The sequence below is a fragment of the Hyalella azteca genome, unplaced genomic scaffold, assembly GCF_000764305.2.
Source record: "Hyalella azteca isolate HAZT.00-mixed unplaced genomic scaffold, Hazt_2.0.2 contig1778, whole genome shotgun sequence".
Taxonomy (NCBI): domain Eukaryota; kingdom Metazoa; phylum Arthropoda; class Malacostraca; order Amphipoda; family Hyalellidae; genus Hyalella; species Hyalella azteca.
The window spans coordinates 3,501-23,990 of record NW_025932078.1 but is presented as its reverse complement, the minus strand read 5'-3'; the positions used below and the strand labels follow the sequence as shown (position 1 = coordinate 23,990).

The window sequence follows — 20,490 nt, the reverse complement described above, 5'->3', positions numbered from 1 at the left end:
AATTGCTGCATGCGTTTGTTGCTGCATGAATGAATGTTACATACAGTGATTGATGCGCTGCTTGAGAATGCCCAATTTGTTTTCCATTTCGGCAGCCGGAGGGTAGAGCTAGCCGATTATATCTCGGTCGTTTCCTGGAGCTCATGCATGTTTCTTCCCAATACCGGCCATCGGAAAGCAACAACGGTTTCCCTATTTTACACATCACTTTCGTAACGGAAACCATCTTAGCTTGAGATGATTAAAGTTTTTCAATTAACAGAATTTTTAGGTCAAGCATGAAATAGCTATAAAAGTCATAAACAGCAATTGACATGTTACTTGTCAAGGCTGACGTGGACATTGATGAAATTGCTGTTGACGATCTTCTGGGCCGTCATATTCTTAGCGCATTTGAGGGAATTCACATGAGTTCTGGATGTTTACGCATGAATGTGTTTATGTTTCTCCATGTTGCTTAGCTCGAAGATTTTCCTGTCTTCTTGCAATTAATAATAAATCATTTGTAGGTCTTTGTTAACTACAACGTCTGGCAAGTTTCTCTTCCTCAAGAATATCGGGAAAAGGAATCAAATATCGACTAGTTAAGGGATGATTTCCAATTGTTCTGTTCAAAGCAACATCAATATATTTGCTGCATTAATGATTGCTGCATCAATGATTGCTGCATCAATGTTTGCTACATCAATGTTTGCTACATCAATGATTGCTGCTTGCTTTTATATAGTAAATAGTTCTGCACAATTGAATGCTGCATTCAATCGTTTATTAATTGCTGTACTGTAAGGGATCCGCCCCAGGTTCTCAGTTGTGTATCTTCTTTGGATAAAGTGTGTAGCTGTCACTTGATCCTTAGTGTGTTTGCAGTGTATTTAACAGATTTGGTTCACGATCCAGACTCCTGTAAAAAACAACAAAACTAAAATTAATAAAAGATAAGATGAATCCGATCGCTAAAATATATAGAGATTATTTCTTACTGATCAATATATACAAAACCTTACTAGAATATATGCCATTAGCAAGACCTATTATCCGAAATTGGGCTACGGATATCACTAGATTAAAATCCTATATAAAATGAATACGTAAATAAATGAACGAAATCAGTAGTAAAATTAATAACAGACGAATGCTAACCACTGCATTACGAATGAATGCTGCATGCGTTTGTTTCTGCACGAATGAATACTGCACGTATTATTGCTGTATGCGTTTGTTGCTGCATGAATGAGTGCTGCATGAATGAGTGCTGCATGCTTTTGGTGCTGCATACAGTGATGGATGCATGCGCTTGTTGAGAATGCCCACTTTGCTTTCCAATTCGGCAGCCGGACGAAATAGAGCCGACAATATCTTGGACGTTTCCTGGAGCACATGTTTCTTCCCAATACCGGCCATCGGAAAGCAACTACGGTCAAGATAACAAACAATGTCACGGTCAAGATAACAAACAATGTCACGGTCAAGATAACAAACAATGTCACGGTCAAGATAACAAACAATGTCACGGTCAAGATAAGAAATAATGTCACGGTCAATGATAACAAATAATGTCACGGTCAAGATAAGAAACAATGTCACGGTCAAGATAAGAAATATGCGGCCACACTGAGCCATATCAGCGGATGGCGAGCCATCGTTTCCGCCGGTGCTTGGCAATATTCCCATCGAAACTCTTCCTTCATACATAATAGTTATATATATCTTATATGCCTTCTTAAATGCATAAAAGCAGTGCTTCTTAGATGCCGAGGTCACATGGGCCCCGGCAGTTGAGCTGTTAGCTGCACAGCACGTGGAGTGTAACCGTTGAATGTTTACAACTTCGATGCTCATTGCGTTGCCGTTTTTTTCTGCGGGTTAACTAAACTACAGGAATAACTAAACTACAGGAATTGTTCGGTCAATTCAATAAAACCATAACAAATTTTGAATACAAATATCAGAGGACATGCGCACTGTCATCGTCGGTGAGTTCTACACTTTAAGTGACATATGCAAGCTGCGAAAAAACCTATTACTTGTCCTGTACAGTGGGGGTTTTGTGTGTATAATATATTATGTCAGCTATAGATAAGGCCATATGTTAGTCTGACGCTGATTCTTAACCACCAGCGAACATGCCAATTATGATCAAAATTTGCAAAACTTGTTGCGGATTTGATTGTTCAGCAAAAAAATTAATCATGGAGTCACTCCTTGATAATAAATCACAAAAAAACTAATTAATCATGCTGCAAATTACTGGTAAATTATAAAGCTAACTAATCACCCACCTTATAATTGGTCACGTCGATTCTCTGCATCGCCAGCACGAATGCAAATTAGGTAGCTATTTGCACGCTTACTTTATTCACTTTCTCCTCATCTTCATACAGTGCATGTAGCTTTGAATTATCAAAGTGTATAAGAATACATGAATTCGTACAGTGTAGGTATACTCGAATTCATTCGCTTATACTCGAATTCATTCAGTGTAGGTATACTCGAACTAATTCACAGAATATAACCTAGCAAAATCTTTTTGCTGTTAATAATTTTTTTCAATTTTGCACATAATTTACGCCATCAGCTTTATTTAACTCGACTGACTCGAGTTAGTGAGAGAATAGCGAAGTACGAAGTAAGTTAGTGAACGATGTGGTCATGTAGGACGGTCAAGAGTTGGTCATGCCTGGCTAGTCAGCTGGTGCATGCGTATTTACTGAGTATATTTAATGAGGATATTTGCCAAGGATGTTTGTTAAGGTTTGCATGCGTTTAACTGGTGAGGCTCAGGACTATCTAGCGGGAATTCCTTGCAGGTAATTGGCAACACTTTCGCTGCCACTCTTACAGGTGCATTATTTTTTACGAGTGAACGTACGGACCCTACGCGGTCAAGCAATTAGGAAAAAAACGAAGGGAAAATCTTACAAATGATATTGTTAAATTGTGCCCCGTGGAGTTTGCTCGGCAAATATGGGCATCAGGACAAGAAAGTTGTACACAACTAATGCAAAACAATAATAATGCAGTGCAATTTGTCTGCCTCATATGCGCTGCACTGCAATGCATTCCTTACAAGAAAAATCAGGAAATATTGGTTGTAAAATTTTAACGCCATGTTCCAAGCGCTGAACGATCCGCGATCGCGCACGAACTTGCGAGAGCGAGGGCAACCACAAACTGCACACACATCAGAAGACCGAAGAGTACGTTTTGAAAAAAATTTGCAGATAAAGTGTTTTTTTTTTATTTCGGGAAAATATCAAGAGATTATTTGAATATATCTGACTGCTTAATCCTAATAGACATTTGTGACAATGAATCTCTCATCGGAAAAAATCTTTCGCTGTAATCGTATAATTATCGAAACTTACGGTCACACAACGTGGAGTTTACAGACCATCCGCAAGCAAAGCAGTAAATGACGTCACGACTTTCACGTGTGACGTCACACCTGGTCGGTTGGTCCTGAGATGGAGAAAACGCAATGACGATGCCGGGCCTGCAGCAAGCTAAACCCATGCTTCTCTTGATTTCCGTGCAACGAGCGAGAATTGTCAATAGTTCGTTTTGTCAATATGTTATGTTGAAAATATGTTATTCGCTAAAAAGCAAAAACTGTATGCTGTAAACAAGATAACAATTGTCAATTGTTTTCTTGTCAACATGTGATTGACTAAAGAACAAGAATTTTCAGTATGTTAGGTCGCCAAAATGTTAACCACAAAATATAGTGCATTATCGTTAATTATAATAGTTCATTTTGTGCTTCTGGTTATGAATTACTAAGCATATTCATCATGAACTCAATTTAAATTTAATGACGAGAGTTTTCACTTTCACCGTCGGACATCCAGACATCTATTTTGGAATCATCAGACGTGTGCAAGTGATGGCATCAGTTTCGTGCCCCCGAAATTTAATTCCACGTTGGAATTCACTGTTAACTGTTGGACTGAAGCCGTTATCCGTTGTGTACACTCAGAGAAATAAGGTGACTTGGTCTAAATAGCGATGGACTTTTCTTTGTTTTATGCGTCATCTTGACCCGGTTTGGTCTTACTATATAGGGCGTATCGTGATACGCGCAGAAATGGTATTAGTATTAGCACAATATTAAACGCTATTTTTCTGAGCGTAGAGGAATCTCGTGGTCTTAAACCCAAATGAGTAAACGCTCATCCATTGCATTTAACTGCCCGTTATTTATCTGAATTTATTACAATTCAGCGCCATTGGGTTGGAAGCTATAAGCCTAAAGTCACCACCCGTACGGGAGTTTCACTTCACATCGCGGCTATGTTTTTCACAAACGATACGTCTTTGCCCCGCATTGCCTCGGTTACAGCTTTATTATACAGTAAGAGAGAAAGTTTCACAACCCATTACTTTCTTTTCGAGTTCAGTTATGTGAACGGATCCATGTAACTAAAGACCATGTCTTTCTCGGCTATATATAATCATTCTTCTTTTCCTTCCTAGTCATCCTCGAGACAAGTGAAACCTGTTCAACGGGACTCTTCTGGACGCTGAATCCGAGCGTGGAAAGCGTGTTGATATAAGACGCCAGTGATGCTATAAAATTGGTTATAAGGGCCTCCTCGTTTTTCTTCAATTCCACTTTGATTGACTATTGCAGAGTGTACCGATAAATGCGTGTTTGAGCTGGCGTTTTTACTTTCTGTTTTATGATGCATGTATTTTATTTATATATATATTTTTGTTATAATACATGCGTTTATTAAGCATCAAGCTTTTTTTATGTTCCCGAAATGTGCTGCAGATCATGTAAAGGAATTATTTGCAGCGCTTACTTTTCCCCATTTTAGAATATATTAACCGTTATTAAACGTTGATTATTATAATTTATTTTTGTTTTCGTTGTTTCAGTGATCCTGGCAGCTGTCCTGAGTAGCCCTAGACACGCGACTTGCACCCCAGGCCCGGCGCCCCCTTACACATCCCTCTTCCTATCTCCCGTCGCTCCCCAAAATGTGTCGTTCCGACAGCAGCTGAGCATCGCCCCCCTCAGCAGGGGACTTACCTTAACTCCAGCACAAGCTTCCCCAAGCAGTCATGGGGACGAACAGCAATGGCTTCCCAAAAGCCAAGATGAAGCGAAAAGAACGGATCGGAAGTTGTTCAACAAAAATTCTAAAAAGAACCTCGTTGGAGGTATCCAAGATGATGAGCTTTATTCGCCCAGTAATCTGCTAAACGACACAGAATCCGAATCAACCAAAAAAATTGTTGTCAAGGACGAAAATTTTCAAGATCTTACAAAATCTACTGATTATGATGAAGTGGGAACAACCGCCGAGCAGTTTTACTTGCAAGAATTGGAGCAGCAGCTGCAGAAAGCAAAGGAGGTGCGCTTAGACCGTATCGATCTTCGCACTTGGAAGCAGAAGTTGCTTAAAGCAGCTGGCGATGACGTAGGGCTTCACGCAGACCTCAGTGGTTTCATGCAAGCACTTTCTTCTGCTAAAGATGCTCCCGAAAGTGGCTATGAGACCACGCTGTTGGCTCGTCCAGAGCCATCAACGAACTTCATCACGGAAGACCTCGTACCTTCAATGGACTCGACGTCTAAGATGTCAGTGCACAGTTCGAGGGAGGTCACTTCAGCTGAGGTTCGAGATATGGCATTGAAAAGGTGGCTTAAATCCTCCTCTGCAGCTATCAGTTCTGATGAAGCTGAGCGCAGGAAAATCGAAGAACTCTCCTACAAAATTCTCAGCCTAGCAGACCCTGAAGAAGAATCAAAAGACGAAGCCAACGACCGTGAGATATACAAGGCAGTTTTCACCAGTGTTGCTGCGTATCAAATAAGGAAACTGCAGCGAAAGTTGAGAAAGTGAGTGATGTTTTTCTTTTTTTAGTGTTAGTGAGTCCAGAAATGTTTTTTTTATTAATACCAAAAAGTTGGTAGCGTCGCCGTCTAACACTGCAGGCTAAAAACCTTCTTGTGTGAACTTCTTTTTCATGTTTCTATTAGGCTGAAGAGTTAGGCTTTGCATTGAAGTTCTTCTTACTGGGACATCATACAAAATACAGGGGCAAGTTTTTACGTCATTTTGTCAGCATTATGACCGATGTAGCTTGACCAGGGAAACCGATGAGGTTTTGTGCGGTTCGATGTGACAAACCTGCGCATGATTGCTGCCAGGCCAGCGGCACTGTAATTTTTTCAAGATTTAACTTGAGCCAATCAACCTAGTTAACATGCATTACGCAATTTTTCTTCGAAGTATATTCAATGAAAATTAACACTATTACATTACTGATTATGAATAGTTCCTAATTATACTGAAAAGTTCTTCGTAAGTAGATTTTTGGAACGCTCCTCTTAGGTGATGCCCTAATACCCTATTTATAATTTATTACTTGTGTCCATTTTCAAAAATTACATTGAAAATACAACTAGAAATTTCAATGCATGACTCTTATTAATATACTATTTCACGCACAAGCTGTGCACAAATTAAAAATTCGTGTCCGTAAATTTAATGAATTTAATTTCACATTACACAATCCGCGATGCAAATAATGTTACGAATATTAATATTCTACCATATTATATAAATATATGAACTATGTAACAATTTATTAATATTCTGCTATATATTGTTTATTTCAAATGTACGCTGGCTAAGATTGCGCGTATCGTACCCTACGGAACAACTGAAATCTATAAGCGATTTTAAACTTACCGTCCGTTGAAAAGATTTGAACAAAAGGCCAGTCTAGTCAAGAAAAGTACAAGAATCGGCGACAGGCCTATCCAGGCCTATTATTCAATGCCGAAGATACTATACTATTGCTATATTATACTATACTATACAATACTATACTACCTACCATTACTATACTATACTACTATTAATATACTATACTATTACTATACTATTACTATACTACTATTGCTATACTATACTGCTATTACTATACTATACTTGTGTGGTCAGCGGGCGCGTGAAGCGCGACGAGGAGATGGTGTGCTACAAGGACCTGGGCTGCTTCAGGGACGACGGCGCCTTCGACTACCTGGACGTGCTGCCCTCGCCCCCTGAGGAGGTACGCGCCTTGGCTCGGCTCTCGATTATGGCGCCAATTAGAAATTATGGCGCCCATTAAATGATCACGTGTGAAAGTGAATGGTTAATTATTGCTTGTATGCCCAATTACCAGTTATCACATTTATATTTGAATTTGTTATTATCGTTTGGCTTTAATTACTGCTTATTGTCAATTTACTGAAAATAATGTGTATTTTCGGTTAATGATTGTTGCCTAACCCTATGAAGCTTCATTAAAACTAATCGGTTTCTAACGCTGACTTGGACAGCGACGCGAGTTAATTGCGAGTCAGAATGTTTCAATGGTAAACTTACGTGACAAACCCATGGTCCTGCCATAGAAATCAACAAATGAGCCAAGTATAGTGGTTAGAAATGACAACATCAAATAACATTTGCTTCGATCAGAACAGAACAGAAGGCACACGCCTTTGCTTTTCCTATTTGACTTCTACTAACGTCGCTTTGGATTCCCAAGTCTTACCAAAATTGATATTCTCCTAGAGATTCTACGGGATCATAAATTTTTCAACCGTGAGCGATGTATTAAATAAAGTACACTTCTTCTCAGATCAACACGAAGTTCCTGCTGTTCACGCGCAAGAACCCAGAAGCGGCGCAGATTTTTGACCCCAACAACGCAACGTCGATGCAAGCCAGCAACTTCGACGCCGAGAGCCTAACTAAAGTGATCGTCCATGGCTTCGGGTCCTCTTGCCATCGGGTCTGGGTGCGGGAGATGCGAGCAGCGCTTCTAACGATGGTGAGTATTGTTTTGCTCTAGGATTGTTTCATTTCTGGGCTTCACCTTGCCTATTACCCATTCCATTCGAAGTACCATAAATATTATACTTCACTAGCGTGATATCTGACATACTCTTTATTTGTGCAGGTTGACGTGAACCTGATCTGCGTGGACTGGGAGAACGGGGCGACGGTTCCTAACTACATGCGCGCCGCCAGCAACACGCGCCTCGTCGGCCGACAGGTACCATACCTCAATTTTTCCATACCGAGAACCAAGTCATATACCATTCTAGACCCAAGTCATATAACATACTAGAACCAAGCCAAATACCATACTAGACCCTAGTCATATACCATAGTAACCATACTAGAACCACCAAGTCACTTACCATACTAGAACCAAGTCATATACCATACTAGAACCACCAATTCATATACCATACTAGAACAAAGTCATACACCATACCTAATACCAAGTCATACGCCAGACCAAGAACCAAGTCATACACCATACCGAGATCCAGGTACCGAGAACTGTAATTAATATCCCATATTGGCAACAAAGTCATACTCCACACCAAGAACCGAGTCATATTCCATACTCTGAACCTTGTGTTGGTTATATGGTGTTTGTATGTAAGAGACTGATTAATTGTGCTTTATTTTTTTGCAGTTAATATTGCTTTTGGTTTTGATGTTCCTATGAAGGAAAGTACACGCTATCCTATGGACAAACAAGTATTCGGGTATATTAAATTTTGGTTAGCTAACACGCTGCGCAATTCAGAGCTTGGCAAGGTTGTCATCCCAGCTAGGGAGCACTCGATTTATTGTTGTTTAGCAATAGCTTAAGTGAAATTACTATCCAAGATTCCAACGCAATTTGACGAGATGTGTCTTTAGAGTGTTTAATGACCGGAAATTGAATTTCTTAAATGATTATTTTAGGTTGGACGGATGGTAGAGTCGCTGATGAAGGCAACCAACACCTCGCTGGACAAGTTCCATCTGATCGGCTTCTCGCTGGGCGCTCACGTGTCTGGCCACGCTGGCAAGAAGCTAAAATTCAAACGAATTTCAGGTGATTTGTGATGCCATTGTTAATCTTCATCAATACACGTTGTAGTACTAGAATTCTAGTCCTTGTTATTTTGAATATGAGTTAGCTAAATAAATATGAATAAAATCAAATGTATCTAAAAAACAGTTAAAAATTTGCTTTAAAAAGCGTTGATTTATGGAAATAACGTTGACGTATGGAAAATTGTAATACTTTTGATAGTACTAAAGTATTATATTTTCAAACTGTAAGTAAAAGTCTTTTAAAAGTTTAATACATTTGATACTAATAAATTTAAATAATTTACTCTTATAATTCTTCATCGAAAACAAACATTTGGCAGGGCTGGATCCAGCAGGACCTTTGTTCGAGAACTTCCCCCCATCAGTTCGCCTGGACTCCTCCGACGCAGAGTTCGTTGACGTGATCCACACTAACGCAGACTCGTTGATACGCGGCGGCTTGGGCGCCTACCAGGCCATGGGGCATGTCGACTTCTACCCCAACGGCGGCAGGATGCAGAAGGGATGCACAAACCTCTTCGTGGGCGGGGTGTCCGATATTTTGTGGCGTGAGTCAAATATCAAATTATGTTTCCTGTTTGTTTATTGTTCATTCTCATTACAACACTTATTCTGACGGTCGTTGATTCAATGGTTCAACGTTAATAACATTTAATTTTTAACGGAACATCAAATAAATATTATTGTGTGGTAATTAATTAGCGCAATATTGGTCATGAGGGTGAGAGATAAATTACCTCATTACTTTGAAGATCTGTCGCTTTCATAAGCAATGAGGTATTCTGTAACACGCACATGCATCACACACTCAAAGAAATGTGCGAAACTTTGTCCAAACATCGATACACGTTTGTCCTCGTGTAGGTTATCATGACCCATTTTTTCACGTTCTTTGCTCGCGATGGGGGTGTATAACTGACTCACTATTACTTTGGCCATTTATTTTTCCGAGCGCAGTCATTAGTGATAAAGTGTCAAATGTCTCCTTCACGCAGCCACGGAAGGGGACGGACGTTCTCTGTGCAACCACCGGCGGGGTTACAAGTATTTCGTGGAGTCCATAGCGCCGGTGTGCAGGTTCCCCGCGTTCGTGTGCACGGATTACGACGCCTTCATGCAGGGGGACTGCTTTCCGTGCGCGGGCTGCGGCAACATGGGCTACTACTCAGACAAGGCTGAGGGTCGGGGGCAGCTTTACCTTGTCACGCGAGACTCTGAGCCTTTCTGTGGTGAGCATTTGCAGTTCGGGTCGATATTGTATAAAAATATAGGGCCCAGCAATACTAGGAACTCGTGTTTCCCCCAAAATGTAGTCATATCAGCATGCACGTACACTAATTCGTTGTTGGTCTTTAATTTGAAGTAAGATAGCGCTCGGTTGCTTAATAATTTGTTTAAATACATTTACACGACCTGCACGATGTACACATCATTCTGATCGTGTACACGACTTGCACTAGCAAGGCGGAAATGCATGATCACTCTGAATGTCCTACTCGTGTATTTCCTGATGCAATTGTGAATGCATCAGATGACATGCAAACTATTTAATCACTTCTGGTGTGGACTTGAGCAGCGAACCAATACAAGGTGTCGCTGAAGCATTCGGGGGGGCCGCCCCTGCTGAGCGCCGTCAGCACTTACGGCAGGATAGACGTCACCTTCATCGGGGCAGACGGCATCAACGAGACCATTCCTCTGACCAGGTGACCATTCCTCTATGTCACCATTCATCGTATTAGGTGTCCATACCTCTCACCAGGTGTCCATACCTCTCACCAGATGACCATACCTCTCACCAGGTGTCCATACCTCTCACCAGATGATCATACCTCTCACTAGGTGTCCATTACCCTCACCAGGTGACCATACCTCTCATCAGGTGTCCACACCTCTCGCCAGGTGTCCATACCTCTCACCATGTGACCATACCTCCCGCCAGGCGACCATACCTCTTACCAGATGCCCATACCTCTCACCAGATGACCATACCTCTTACCAGATGCCCATACCTCTCACCAGATGACCATACCTTTCACATAGGCGTCCATTCCCCTATCTACGTCCATGCCTCTAACAGGTTGCTATTCCCTCCCTTCACAAGGTTACCATTCCTCATACCAATGAAGACGGATGTTTTACGCACGTCTCCATCAGTCAAAATTCATGCAAATTCATGCAGTGAAAATTCATAGTCTCAATTAAACTCTAAATTTGAGGTAAAAGTGTCATCGTTCAGAAATTTAGACAGAGGATCTGAGTTACAAAACGTACTTGGATTAAATATTTTCTACATTCTAGATGAGATTTTCATGAAAACATATTTTACTAATTAGACAATCAGTAATAATTAGACAATTATTAACTCGGAAACGTCCTACAGGATGCCTGACGAAGAGCTGAAGGCAGGCTCGAGTACCGTGCGAATCCTAGTGCCTCATCCTGCCATCACAGGTGAATGAATATTTCAATCTACTTTATATAGATTCAGTATAAACGTGCGATTGATGACCAGAGAATTCGTAGATTTAAATTATCAGGGAGTGGAACCAAAAACTACTTCTCAAAACTTGCCTTTCAGTCTACCGTCATCTGAAAAATGGTTCCACTTCCTGATAATTTAAATCAACGAATTCTCTGGTCATCAATCGTACGTGTATAAACAAGTAAATTCTGCCATCTAACATTAAATTTAGTATAAACTATACTATTTAGTTTTAGTCCAATTGATTTAGCAATGCTTTACTATTTACCAGACTAGATTTACTCCAGGCAATAAGTCCAGCAGCGATTTCAATCAATCGTCAGTTATAGAAAGACCGGGTTCCAAAGGCGGGATCCCTTGTGAATCAAGTCACGAAAAATTCAAGAATCGGCAACAGGCCATGGGCCTATTTCTTCTGTGCCGACACTTCTATTCTACTCTACTCGTAGTACATACACGTTTGCTGTGCAGGCATCACGAGCGTACAGCTGCTGTACACAGCGTACGATGGATGGCTGTCCTCCGGCTCCAAGCGCTGGGCCATCGACAAGGTGTCCATCATGGACAGCTTCGGCAACATGTGGGTTGCCTGCTAGTATTATTAATACATAATAATCGCACGTGCAATGACGTAACAAATTTCAGCCACTTCTATTAACGCAAGTAAAATACCTTATAATGATTGCAAGCGTTATTTACGCAAATTTTCCGATGGACGTGAGTTAACAGAATGGTAGGCAATATTGTATTGGTTGAGTAAAACTATTATCGACAATGTGACAAAATAGTAGGCAATATTGTTGGTTGATTAAAACTATTATTGACAATGTGACAAAATAGTAGGCAATATTGTTGGTTGATTAAAACCATTATTGACAATGTGACAGAATGGTAGGCAATACTGTTTTGATTGAATAAAACTATTAATGACAACGTGAAAAAATAGCAGGCAACATTGTGTTGGTTAATTAGAACCATTATCGAACACGAGTTAACGCAAGTGTTTGTTGCAGTCAATCGTTCTGCAAGCTGGGAGTGACGCTGGAGAGCGGCGTGCCCTTCGTGGCGCGTCTGCAACCAACCGCCTGCACCCCGCGCTTCACGCCCTGGCGCACCATCCCCCCTGTCAGTTACAGGGACACCCCCACATATATGATGAGCTGTAGAGCAATCACCACAACCACTCCAGCAATCACTTGAGTCACTCCAGCAATCACCAGTCACTCCAGAAATCACCACAGTCACTCCAGCAATCACCACAGTCACTCCAGCAATCACCCCAGTCACTCTAGCAATCACCAGTCACTCCAGCAATAACCCCAGCAATCACCAGTCACTCCAGCAATCACAACACAGACAGCCACTCCAGCAATCACCACTGCTCATAATTTTCATTCAATCATATGTTTATTATGCCTTCAAATATACGCTTATAATATATTGTATGTCAAAAGAATCGCTAAGTTTTGAATACAGAGTATCCTCAATTTTTCATTTCATTTTTTAACATATTTTTAATTCGCTGGCAATAATTGATTTTAAATTAAATATAATCTCTAGCTTGATAAATGATGTGCTCATAATTATAAGCATTGAAGTAAGTATTCATAGGTGAGATTAATTTTAGAAAATGAGAGATTTTTCTGAGCTGGAAAATATGCACTGAAACGCATGTAAGGAATGCAGGACTAGAGAATAAACTTTAAACGATATAATTTTCAAGAAGTAATCTGCTTGGTATTACTTGTTATTGTTCAATATTCGTGCCCATTAAATCTTCATCACGCTTTTCGTTGCAGGCCCGTCCTGGTCTGAATGTCACTCCGTCACCCAACACTCGTACTAACGCCACGTCAGGCATTACCATCATCGAGCACAACACCGTCATCAGCACGCAAGGATCCAACGTCTCCGTCATCGTTCCTGAATCATCGAACAAGCAAGAGGCCGGTGGCGCCATCCGGCCTAAAGAACCTTCCTTCCACAGTCACCTTCCCACTAGCGAAGTATCCGTCAACATGGGCGGTAACGTCCAGACAAATCCTCCTCAATCATCAGTTGTTATTAGTTTCCCTGGATCTCGCGAGCCTCCGTCTGAGAATCATTCTCCTCCTTTTGCTTCACCAGCTTCTGCACCATCTGCTTCATCGACGTTCTCCATTTCTCTTCCATCAGCGCCTTCAGGAACTGTGTACAAATTTGTCCCTCCTCATGGAGCTCCAGACGTGGCGCACACCAACTTGCACTGGACCTATAATTACGACGATTACTTTGATTATAACCATCACGTGGTACACCTTAACTCAACAGAGTACAAACCCAAATTACCTCCAACGCTTGTCGTCACATCCATGCCCCTTCCCGAAGATTTTGGTCAAAGCTCATCTGAAACAGTGCTCCGCGTCAGCGGTAACGAAACTCACAACAACGGATCCAACTTGAGAGACGGACCAGCTCCCAATCTCTACCCAGCGAGCATGACGGAGGGCATGGAAGAATCTGGTTACTCCTATGATAACGAAGACCTCGATTTTGAAATTACGACTACAATGGAAGACCTAATGCCCGGGGTGGTACTACGGCCAAATAATTTCAACGCGTCGCGCAGTAGAGTCGTCATAAAAGTGAACGAAACACCAGCAAAACTGTGGGGGCTAACTAGTCTTCACAACAAGGCTCCTGCAAGTTATGCGATTAATTCAAAGAATGTGACATCGCAAGAAATAATTTCTGTTAATTTGAGTTCCATTAATTCTTCCAGCCCTCGACTTGATTCGCCATCAGGGTCGATGCAGTCAGAAGACACGCACAGTAATAGTCAAAGTATCAATTCAGAATCTACTGCAACCAATGTGGCAAAGTCTGAACTCGCCGATCAAAAAGCCCAGCTTGATGAATCTCCTTACCAATTTGGCTACATCCTCCAAAACGGTGATGTTACAGGTCAAACTCTACTGATGCTAAACAGGCATAATGTCAACGGGCACTCTTCCGACAATCCTTTAGCGGCCTACATGAGAGATTTTGTCAACAAATCAGAATTTCCTAATGGCAACGATTCGGGTTTGGGTGCATCAGGCATTTTGTACAATAGCCTTGTTGATGGAGAAGTTCCAATGAATGAGAGAGCACGTGCATTGTTCCCCGGCTCAAGCAATACCAACAATGCGAATCTGCAAACAAGTAAACGAACCAACGTCTCACGGGAAAAGATGAAAAAAGATGATGCTAGTACAGCAAGTAAAGGAAACATCAACGTTCCTTCACCGGAAATGATGGCAGCAGGAGATGGAGACAGCAGCATCCGCCCAAGTCCGCCTATTGATAGATACATTTCGCACGGTCATGATTCGTATCACAACGGCCCGCACCACAACATCAAATTCCAACACAAAGGAAATGATTCTGAGCGAATGCCGATTCTTTCTGTAAATTTGAGACCTCCTGCTGCTCCAAATGGCTTTAAAGATCATAGCAGTGATCGGGGTGAACATACAACAAACGCACCTGTCCTTAGCACCACGAGCGCTCCATCGTACCTTGCGCGGCTTACAGCTTACTTCCCACAACTTTTTGCTGATCAACTCGCTTCGTTTACCAAAGACAGTCCAATAACTGAGGCTCCGACTCAAGCTGTCACTGATGAAATTAGATCAAATACGACAATTTCTGGATTGGAAAGTCAAAGTAATTTGACGGAGCGCATTAAAGGAGGAAAACTCGTCGCCAATACCGAATCCATGGGTTCCGAAAACCCGTCGTCAACTACAACCACGACGGAATCTTGGTTTCCCTACTCATGGAGTTATTTTTCCGGTCGCAGATCTTCTGAAGAAACGGAAGACGATTCATTTGTTCATAGTGAAGATGAAAACCGTGCAATATTACCAACAATTAATGTACAAAGTGCGAAGCACGCTGCAGTTTCGCAGGGCGAGATTATTTCATCGTACACCACACATGAGTTACCGCATCCTATGCCAGATGCGCCAAACAAGCATTTCAACCCTTTAATTTCGTTCTCTCTTCCTCAAAACACTCATTTCCAAGTAACCGAAAATGTAGCTCCCGGTAGCGATGGCGGGCAACTGGGAACGGGCACCAGTCAGCGAAGAACTGAGCCGCCTCTGGGACGACGGCGAATTCGTAACCATCATCGCTACAACCAAAAAGGAGGGAAAAGTTCTCCAAGTTTCAGACTTTTACCGAAGTCGATTAAAATCCCCAAAGATCTTCCTCCGAACTATCCGTTTTATCAACTCAACCCGTTGACAGCCCTTCCAACCCGTTTAGTTGCTCCTCCTCCGTTGCCCTCCGAACAAGTCTTCCATAGGAACTCAGGTGATAAGGAATTGGCTTCCGTTACGGATTCTGCTTATCAGGCGTCTGAAATTTCCTATCCTAGAGTTTTAGTGGGCGATCATCGATCAAATGTTGCAATAGTTCAGTCATTAGATCCTCACAAAGTGTCAAACTTTTCGTCGGATGTTGAATTGAAATCACAAACAGGATTGTCAGAGAAGCGAAACGTTATTGACACGAAAAGCTCGAACGGGAGCGATGTTCAAAATGATGCTGACAGTATCAATGCCAAACCCGCAAATTCATCTGAAAGCCGAAAAGAACGCAAATTGGAAATTTACGACAAAACTTCGATCATGAAAGTGCCTGTATCTCATGATGTCACGAAGGCTGGCAGAATTTCACAATTGAAAGATGTACCGCAACCCGACGCTGATTTAGTTTCTTTCGACTATCGTCACGAAAGGCCACTGTCTAATTTACCGCTGGTTGGACATCCGAACGCAGAGATCGCCTCGTCTAACAACGGTGTGATATCACAACCAGATTTGGCTGGCGATTTCGTGGGTTACGCACTTGATCCAAACCCTCATTATACATCTTCAGACAGAGGAGTCCGTCCAGTCAACGCACCCGATCAGTCTCAATTATGGCAACAAGAGCACCAGTTTGACACTGGTGCGAAAAACGGCGACTTGAAACAGCCAAACTACAAATCTGGAATTTCCGTCATTTATGATACAGCTCCTAAACACTTTGGAGCACATGGCGTTAACCATAATGTTGGGCCCTCTCTTCCGAATATTCCTGAAACTTCGAGTTTTAGCGACTCGTCAGCTTTGCTGGACGAATTTGTTTTTGTTGATTCATCTTATGCCTCTCTTCTGCCTAGCCCGGCACTTCCTGAGCCTTTGGTCAACTTTTATCATGGAGCAAATTCAAATGTCAATGCTCAGCCTAATAGTCAGTACTCCGAAAGCTACATTTCAGGTCCTAGCTTATCCTATAAATCCTTCCTCACTAGCCCATCGGAATTGACATCAAGTGAGTACAGTGCTCGTTTTCCACCTACTTTTAAAGGCTCTCGAGATCCAGCGACAATGAACCAAAATCTCCCCAAAGAATTGACAATGCACGAAAGACTCCTAGAACCTCATCATTCTTTGCCTTCAACACCTGTCCCTATTAATGATGAATTTGACGACAGCTTCTCGTTTGGGGGAAGAAGCTTATCCACAGAGCATTATCCCAGAGGCTTACCTCAAAATATTTACAAGAGTTCAGGGGATACTCCTCATAGAATATACGAGAGCAATACGGATGTTAGCGGTGATTTTTCGGGGCATCGGTCACCTCCATTGCCGGCGGTTGAAGCTGCCGCGGGCAACATTAGAGAAAACGGAATGCATTCTGGAGGGTTGACAGCTAGTGATTATCGTGATCCGCTTTTCAGGGAGGCCTCTTCGTCACATTTTCTGACGTTTGGCAACAACGATAGAGCATCTGGAGACGGTAGGAGTTTCAGTTCATTAACTCCTCAAACCTCCGTCGTCGACCATGTTAATTCACAGCATACTATCGATGGCAGAATAGTTTCTCGTTTAAGGAGTATTGCTTTCCAAGGCCCATCTGTTTCAGAATTTCAAAATTTCGCGTCTGTTCAAAACCCTAACTTAGATGCTGGAGCCAGAGGGCGTGGAGGCATTTCAATTCAACTTGACCCACCGATTGTAGGGTAGGGTTGAAGCCCAAATTTCATCCTATGAACAGCTGTATTCGAGCAACTATTTTATTATTAATTCGGGTCAACAAAAATTCTTAGTATATTCTATACTAACTAAGACGATGGAGTGAACAAAAAGTTCTTAAGGTACTTTTGCTAGGGGTTGGTAATATGTTTCGTTGTCTTAAAGGATCTACTTTTAATGAGCGAAATAGAATGAGTTGTTGAATTGTGGGCACTGGCGCCATTAAATAATAGATCGTGTGCTAATTAATGTTGTGATGAAATTAGCCTGCAACATTAACCAAAATTTCAAGTTTTGTCTCTTGCCGTCAAATGAAAAAATTAGATCAGGACTTCCTGCAGTAAGTGACAGAGTGCGCATATTCTCGTGCATAAATCAGTTGAAGTTCTTCTTTCCATGGCTCAAGGAAGGCAAGTCCTGTATTAATTAAAGGACCTGAGACCAAGACCTGGGCCATGTTCCATATTTTTGGAAAGGCCAATCTAAAACTATAATCTAAATCACGACACGTTTTAAAGTATTCTTAAAATCCACGAAAACGTGAAGTCACGGACGGACATGACGAACACAATAGCGCCCTTTTTCCATAAATGAGAAAATGCGCTGAAAAGGATCAAATTTCTCTTCTTTAACGTTCAACTTTCAACGATAAAACATTGTGATGTAGCTCAATTTGTTGTCTTTATTTCTTGTTATCTCTTGTTTTGTTGCATTGTTTGTTTGATGTTGTATAGTTTATAATTAGAAGCTGTAAACCCTTAGGTTTGCATGATCATTTGGCTGTCGTGGTTCACTTGGCTTAGTCAACTTGTGCTCCTTCTTTTATTGCATATTTTGAGAGAAATTCTTTCGTAATGCCTCGCCAACCGATCAGTGTCTAGCGCGAATGATTTTGATCGTACCTAACTTGATCACCAATGTCTTCAAGGCTGTTCCGAAAGTTGAGATAATTTTTTTTTCTGCTAGCAACGTGACTAATTGTAGTTAGGGCATAAAAATTAACAATAGAATACGGCAAAAGTAGGGGAGCAGAGGATGAACGCTTTGTTATATGACTTATGTATATTAATTCGCTTCATTGTGACGACCCGAGAAACTAACTCGCATGCCGTTTCATTGTGAAACGCGTGAATTGGCCGATCAAACACTTGAAATGTGGGAGTAATTTTACGAAGCAATAGACTGATGTTGATTGTATATTGTGCAGACTACATGGTTTATTATGACACCTTATTTAAACTTATTTATGACCGGAGCAGCTTCGGAAATCATTCCATCAATGCCAGTGTAAAGATCACCACATCGCTACCATAGCATAATAACTAAGAATTTAATAGCAAAATAGTCAAGAAATTCAGGCTTCCATTAAAAATATTGTGGAGTTTCTTGGCATTTTCTTTGCTATAAAATTTTTTGGGTCTGTGAACCGACGCTGTTGCGAACTCTGAAGAAAGCGATGTCCGTGGTATATATTTCTTATTGATAGTCCACGAAATATTTATTGTAGCTCCTAGTTATTTATTTATGTTTCATATATAAATATATAGATACCTATCAACTCGTTCATAGATAATATATATTAACGAATTATTGGTTCCTTGTCAGAAGTTGTGTAGTTTGGACAGTTTCTCATGATATTTATACCAATAATGCATCACGGGAAATTTGAATTTCCGACATAAAAGAAATGTTCAATTTAAAATAACATTTTTTTATTATTGTGCTCCTACTAACTAAATTTAAACAATTTTCAAAATTGCGTTCGCTAGAAATTTTTGGTAATCATGTCTTCTAATCATGACTATTGTGGACCGGAGCTCCCCAGCAACGTCATCATGTTTAATTTTGATAAGTGCTGTGCTTAAACTTGTAATGCAACTTATTCTGCCTTATTACAGACGCAAATATATTTTCAAATTAATTTGTATATTTTCCTTGAACGAAACTTGGTTTGAAGAAGCTTCGATTTGATAGGTCTCTATTCCATCACTCCAATCAATCGTCAGTTATGGAAAGATCGGGTGCCAAAGGCCGGATCCCTTGTGAATCAAGTCACGAAAAGTACAAGAATCGACAACAGGCCATGAGTCTATTTCTTCAGTGCCGACACTTCTATTAGAATGGAAGTGATAGAATCTATTCTATCATGGTGGTTTAAAGTCCTCAATACAAAAACGTGCATTCCAGAGTCAACAAGTTGGCTCCACACTTGTTGCGAGTAAATAAATGTATTTAGTGAAGAATGTCGAGCTGTACCCAACCGCAGGTACCTTTAATTCGAACTGGTGGCAGAATGGTTGAAAAGCACCAAGGTGGAGCGATGAGTTGCGGGTTCAAATTGGCAGCAAGCTGTAATAATTCTATGACGTCTAGAATCGTCGAAAGGCCATGCATTGCCTAACAAACGCGAAAACCACAATTGTTATTCAACCATATATCTGAACGAGGTTAATTAAAAAAAATCTAAAAATCTGACCTACACATCACAGTATTAGATAGCTACCGCGAATGCATGAAACTTAGTTCTGGTTTAATTTAGAGTAGTGTATGTAATCCGAAGTCGCGTTCAAATAAAGAACATTTGCACGTAAGATCGTCCGAAAAATTGCTGGTACAATTTTTGGAGCAAAAAAAAGGAAGAAATATGAACGACCGATAGCTACATTAAAATGAGAACGTATACGAATTAATACATTGACTTATAATATATGTTTAACCAGCAGGTTAAACCGACGTTGCTCAGGATAGATCATATAAATGATATACAGTAATTATCAATGCAAGTGGAAAAATCATTTAATTATGATTAAATTATTGTCATATTTCGAAGTGCCTCATGATTCCACCTTTTAAAAAATTATGCTCTGTTTATAGCATCACGCCGAAAATATAGAATCACAATCTACTACTCGAACGAACAAATTTTTCATCGTCAGGCACTAACACACACATAAAATTCGAAAATATATAATATAACTTGTCATTGGAGCATTCGCATTAAATGCTGCTGCCGCTATATTGTATCTATAATCGCTTGTAACTGAATGTTTTATTC

The 20,490-nt window shown here is 40.9% G+C and overlaps 1 protein-coding gene across 1 annotated transcript; it reads left to right on the top strand.

The window, feature by feature from the left end:
* Window positions 1–4,886: 4,886 nt before the first annotated feature.
* LOC108672111 lies at window positions 4,887–17,766 on the top strand. Its single transcript, XM_018159736.2, has 12 exons — window positions 4,887–5,848; window positions 6,960–7,068; window positions 7,642–7,833; window positions 7,963–8,058; window positions 8,766–8,898; window positions 9,221–9,448; window positions 9,896–10,129; window positions 10,477–10,606; window positions 11,284–11,354; window positions 11,857–11,965; window positions 12,399–12,510; window positions 13,185–17,766. The coding sequence occupies exons 1-12, from the start codon at window positions 5,457–5,459 to the stop codon at window positions 17,424–17,426; spliced, it is 6,048 nt and encodes a 2,015-aa protein (XP_018015225.1). The 5' UTR covers window positions 4,887–5,456; the 3' UTR covers window positions 17,427–17,766.
* Window positions 17,767–20,490: the final 2,724 nt, after the last annotated feature.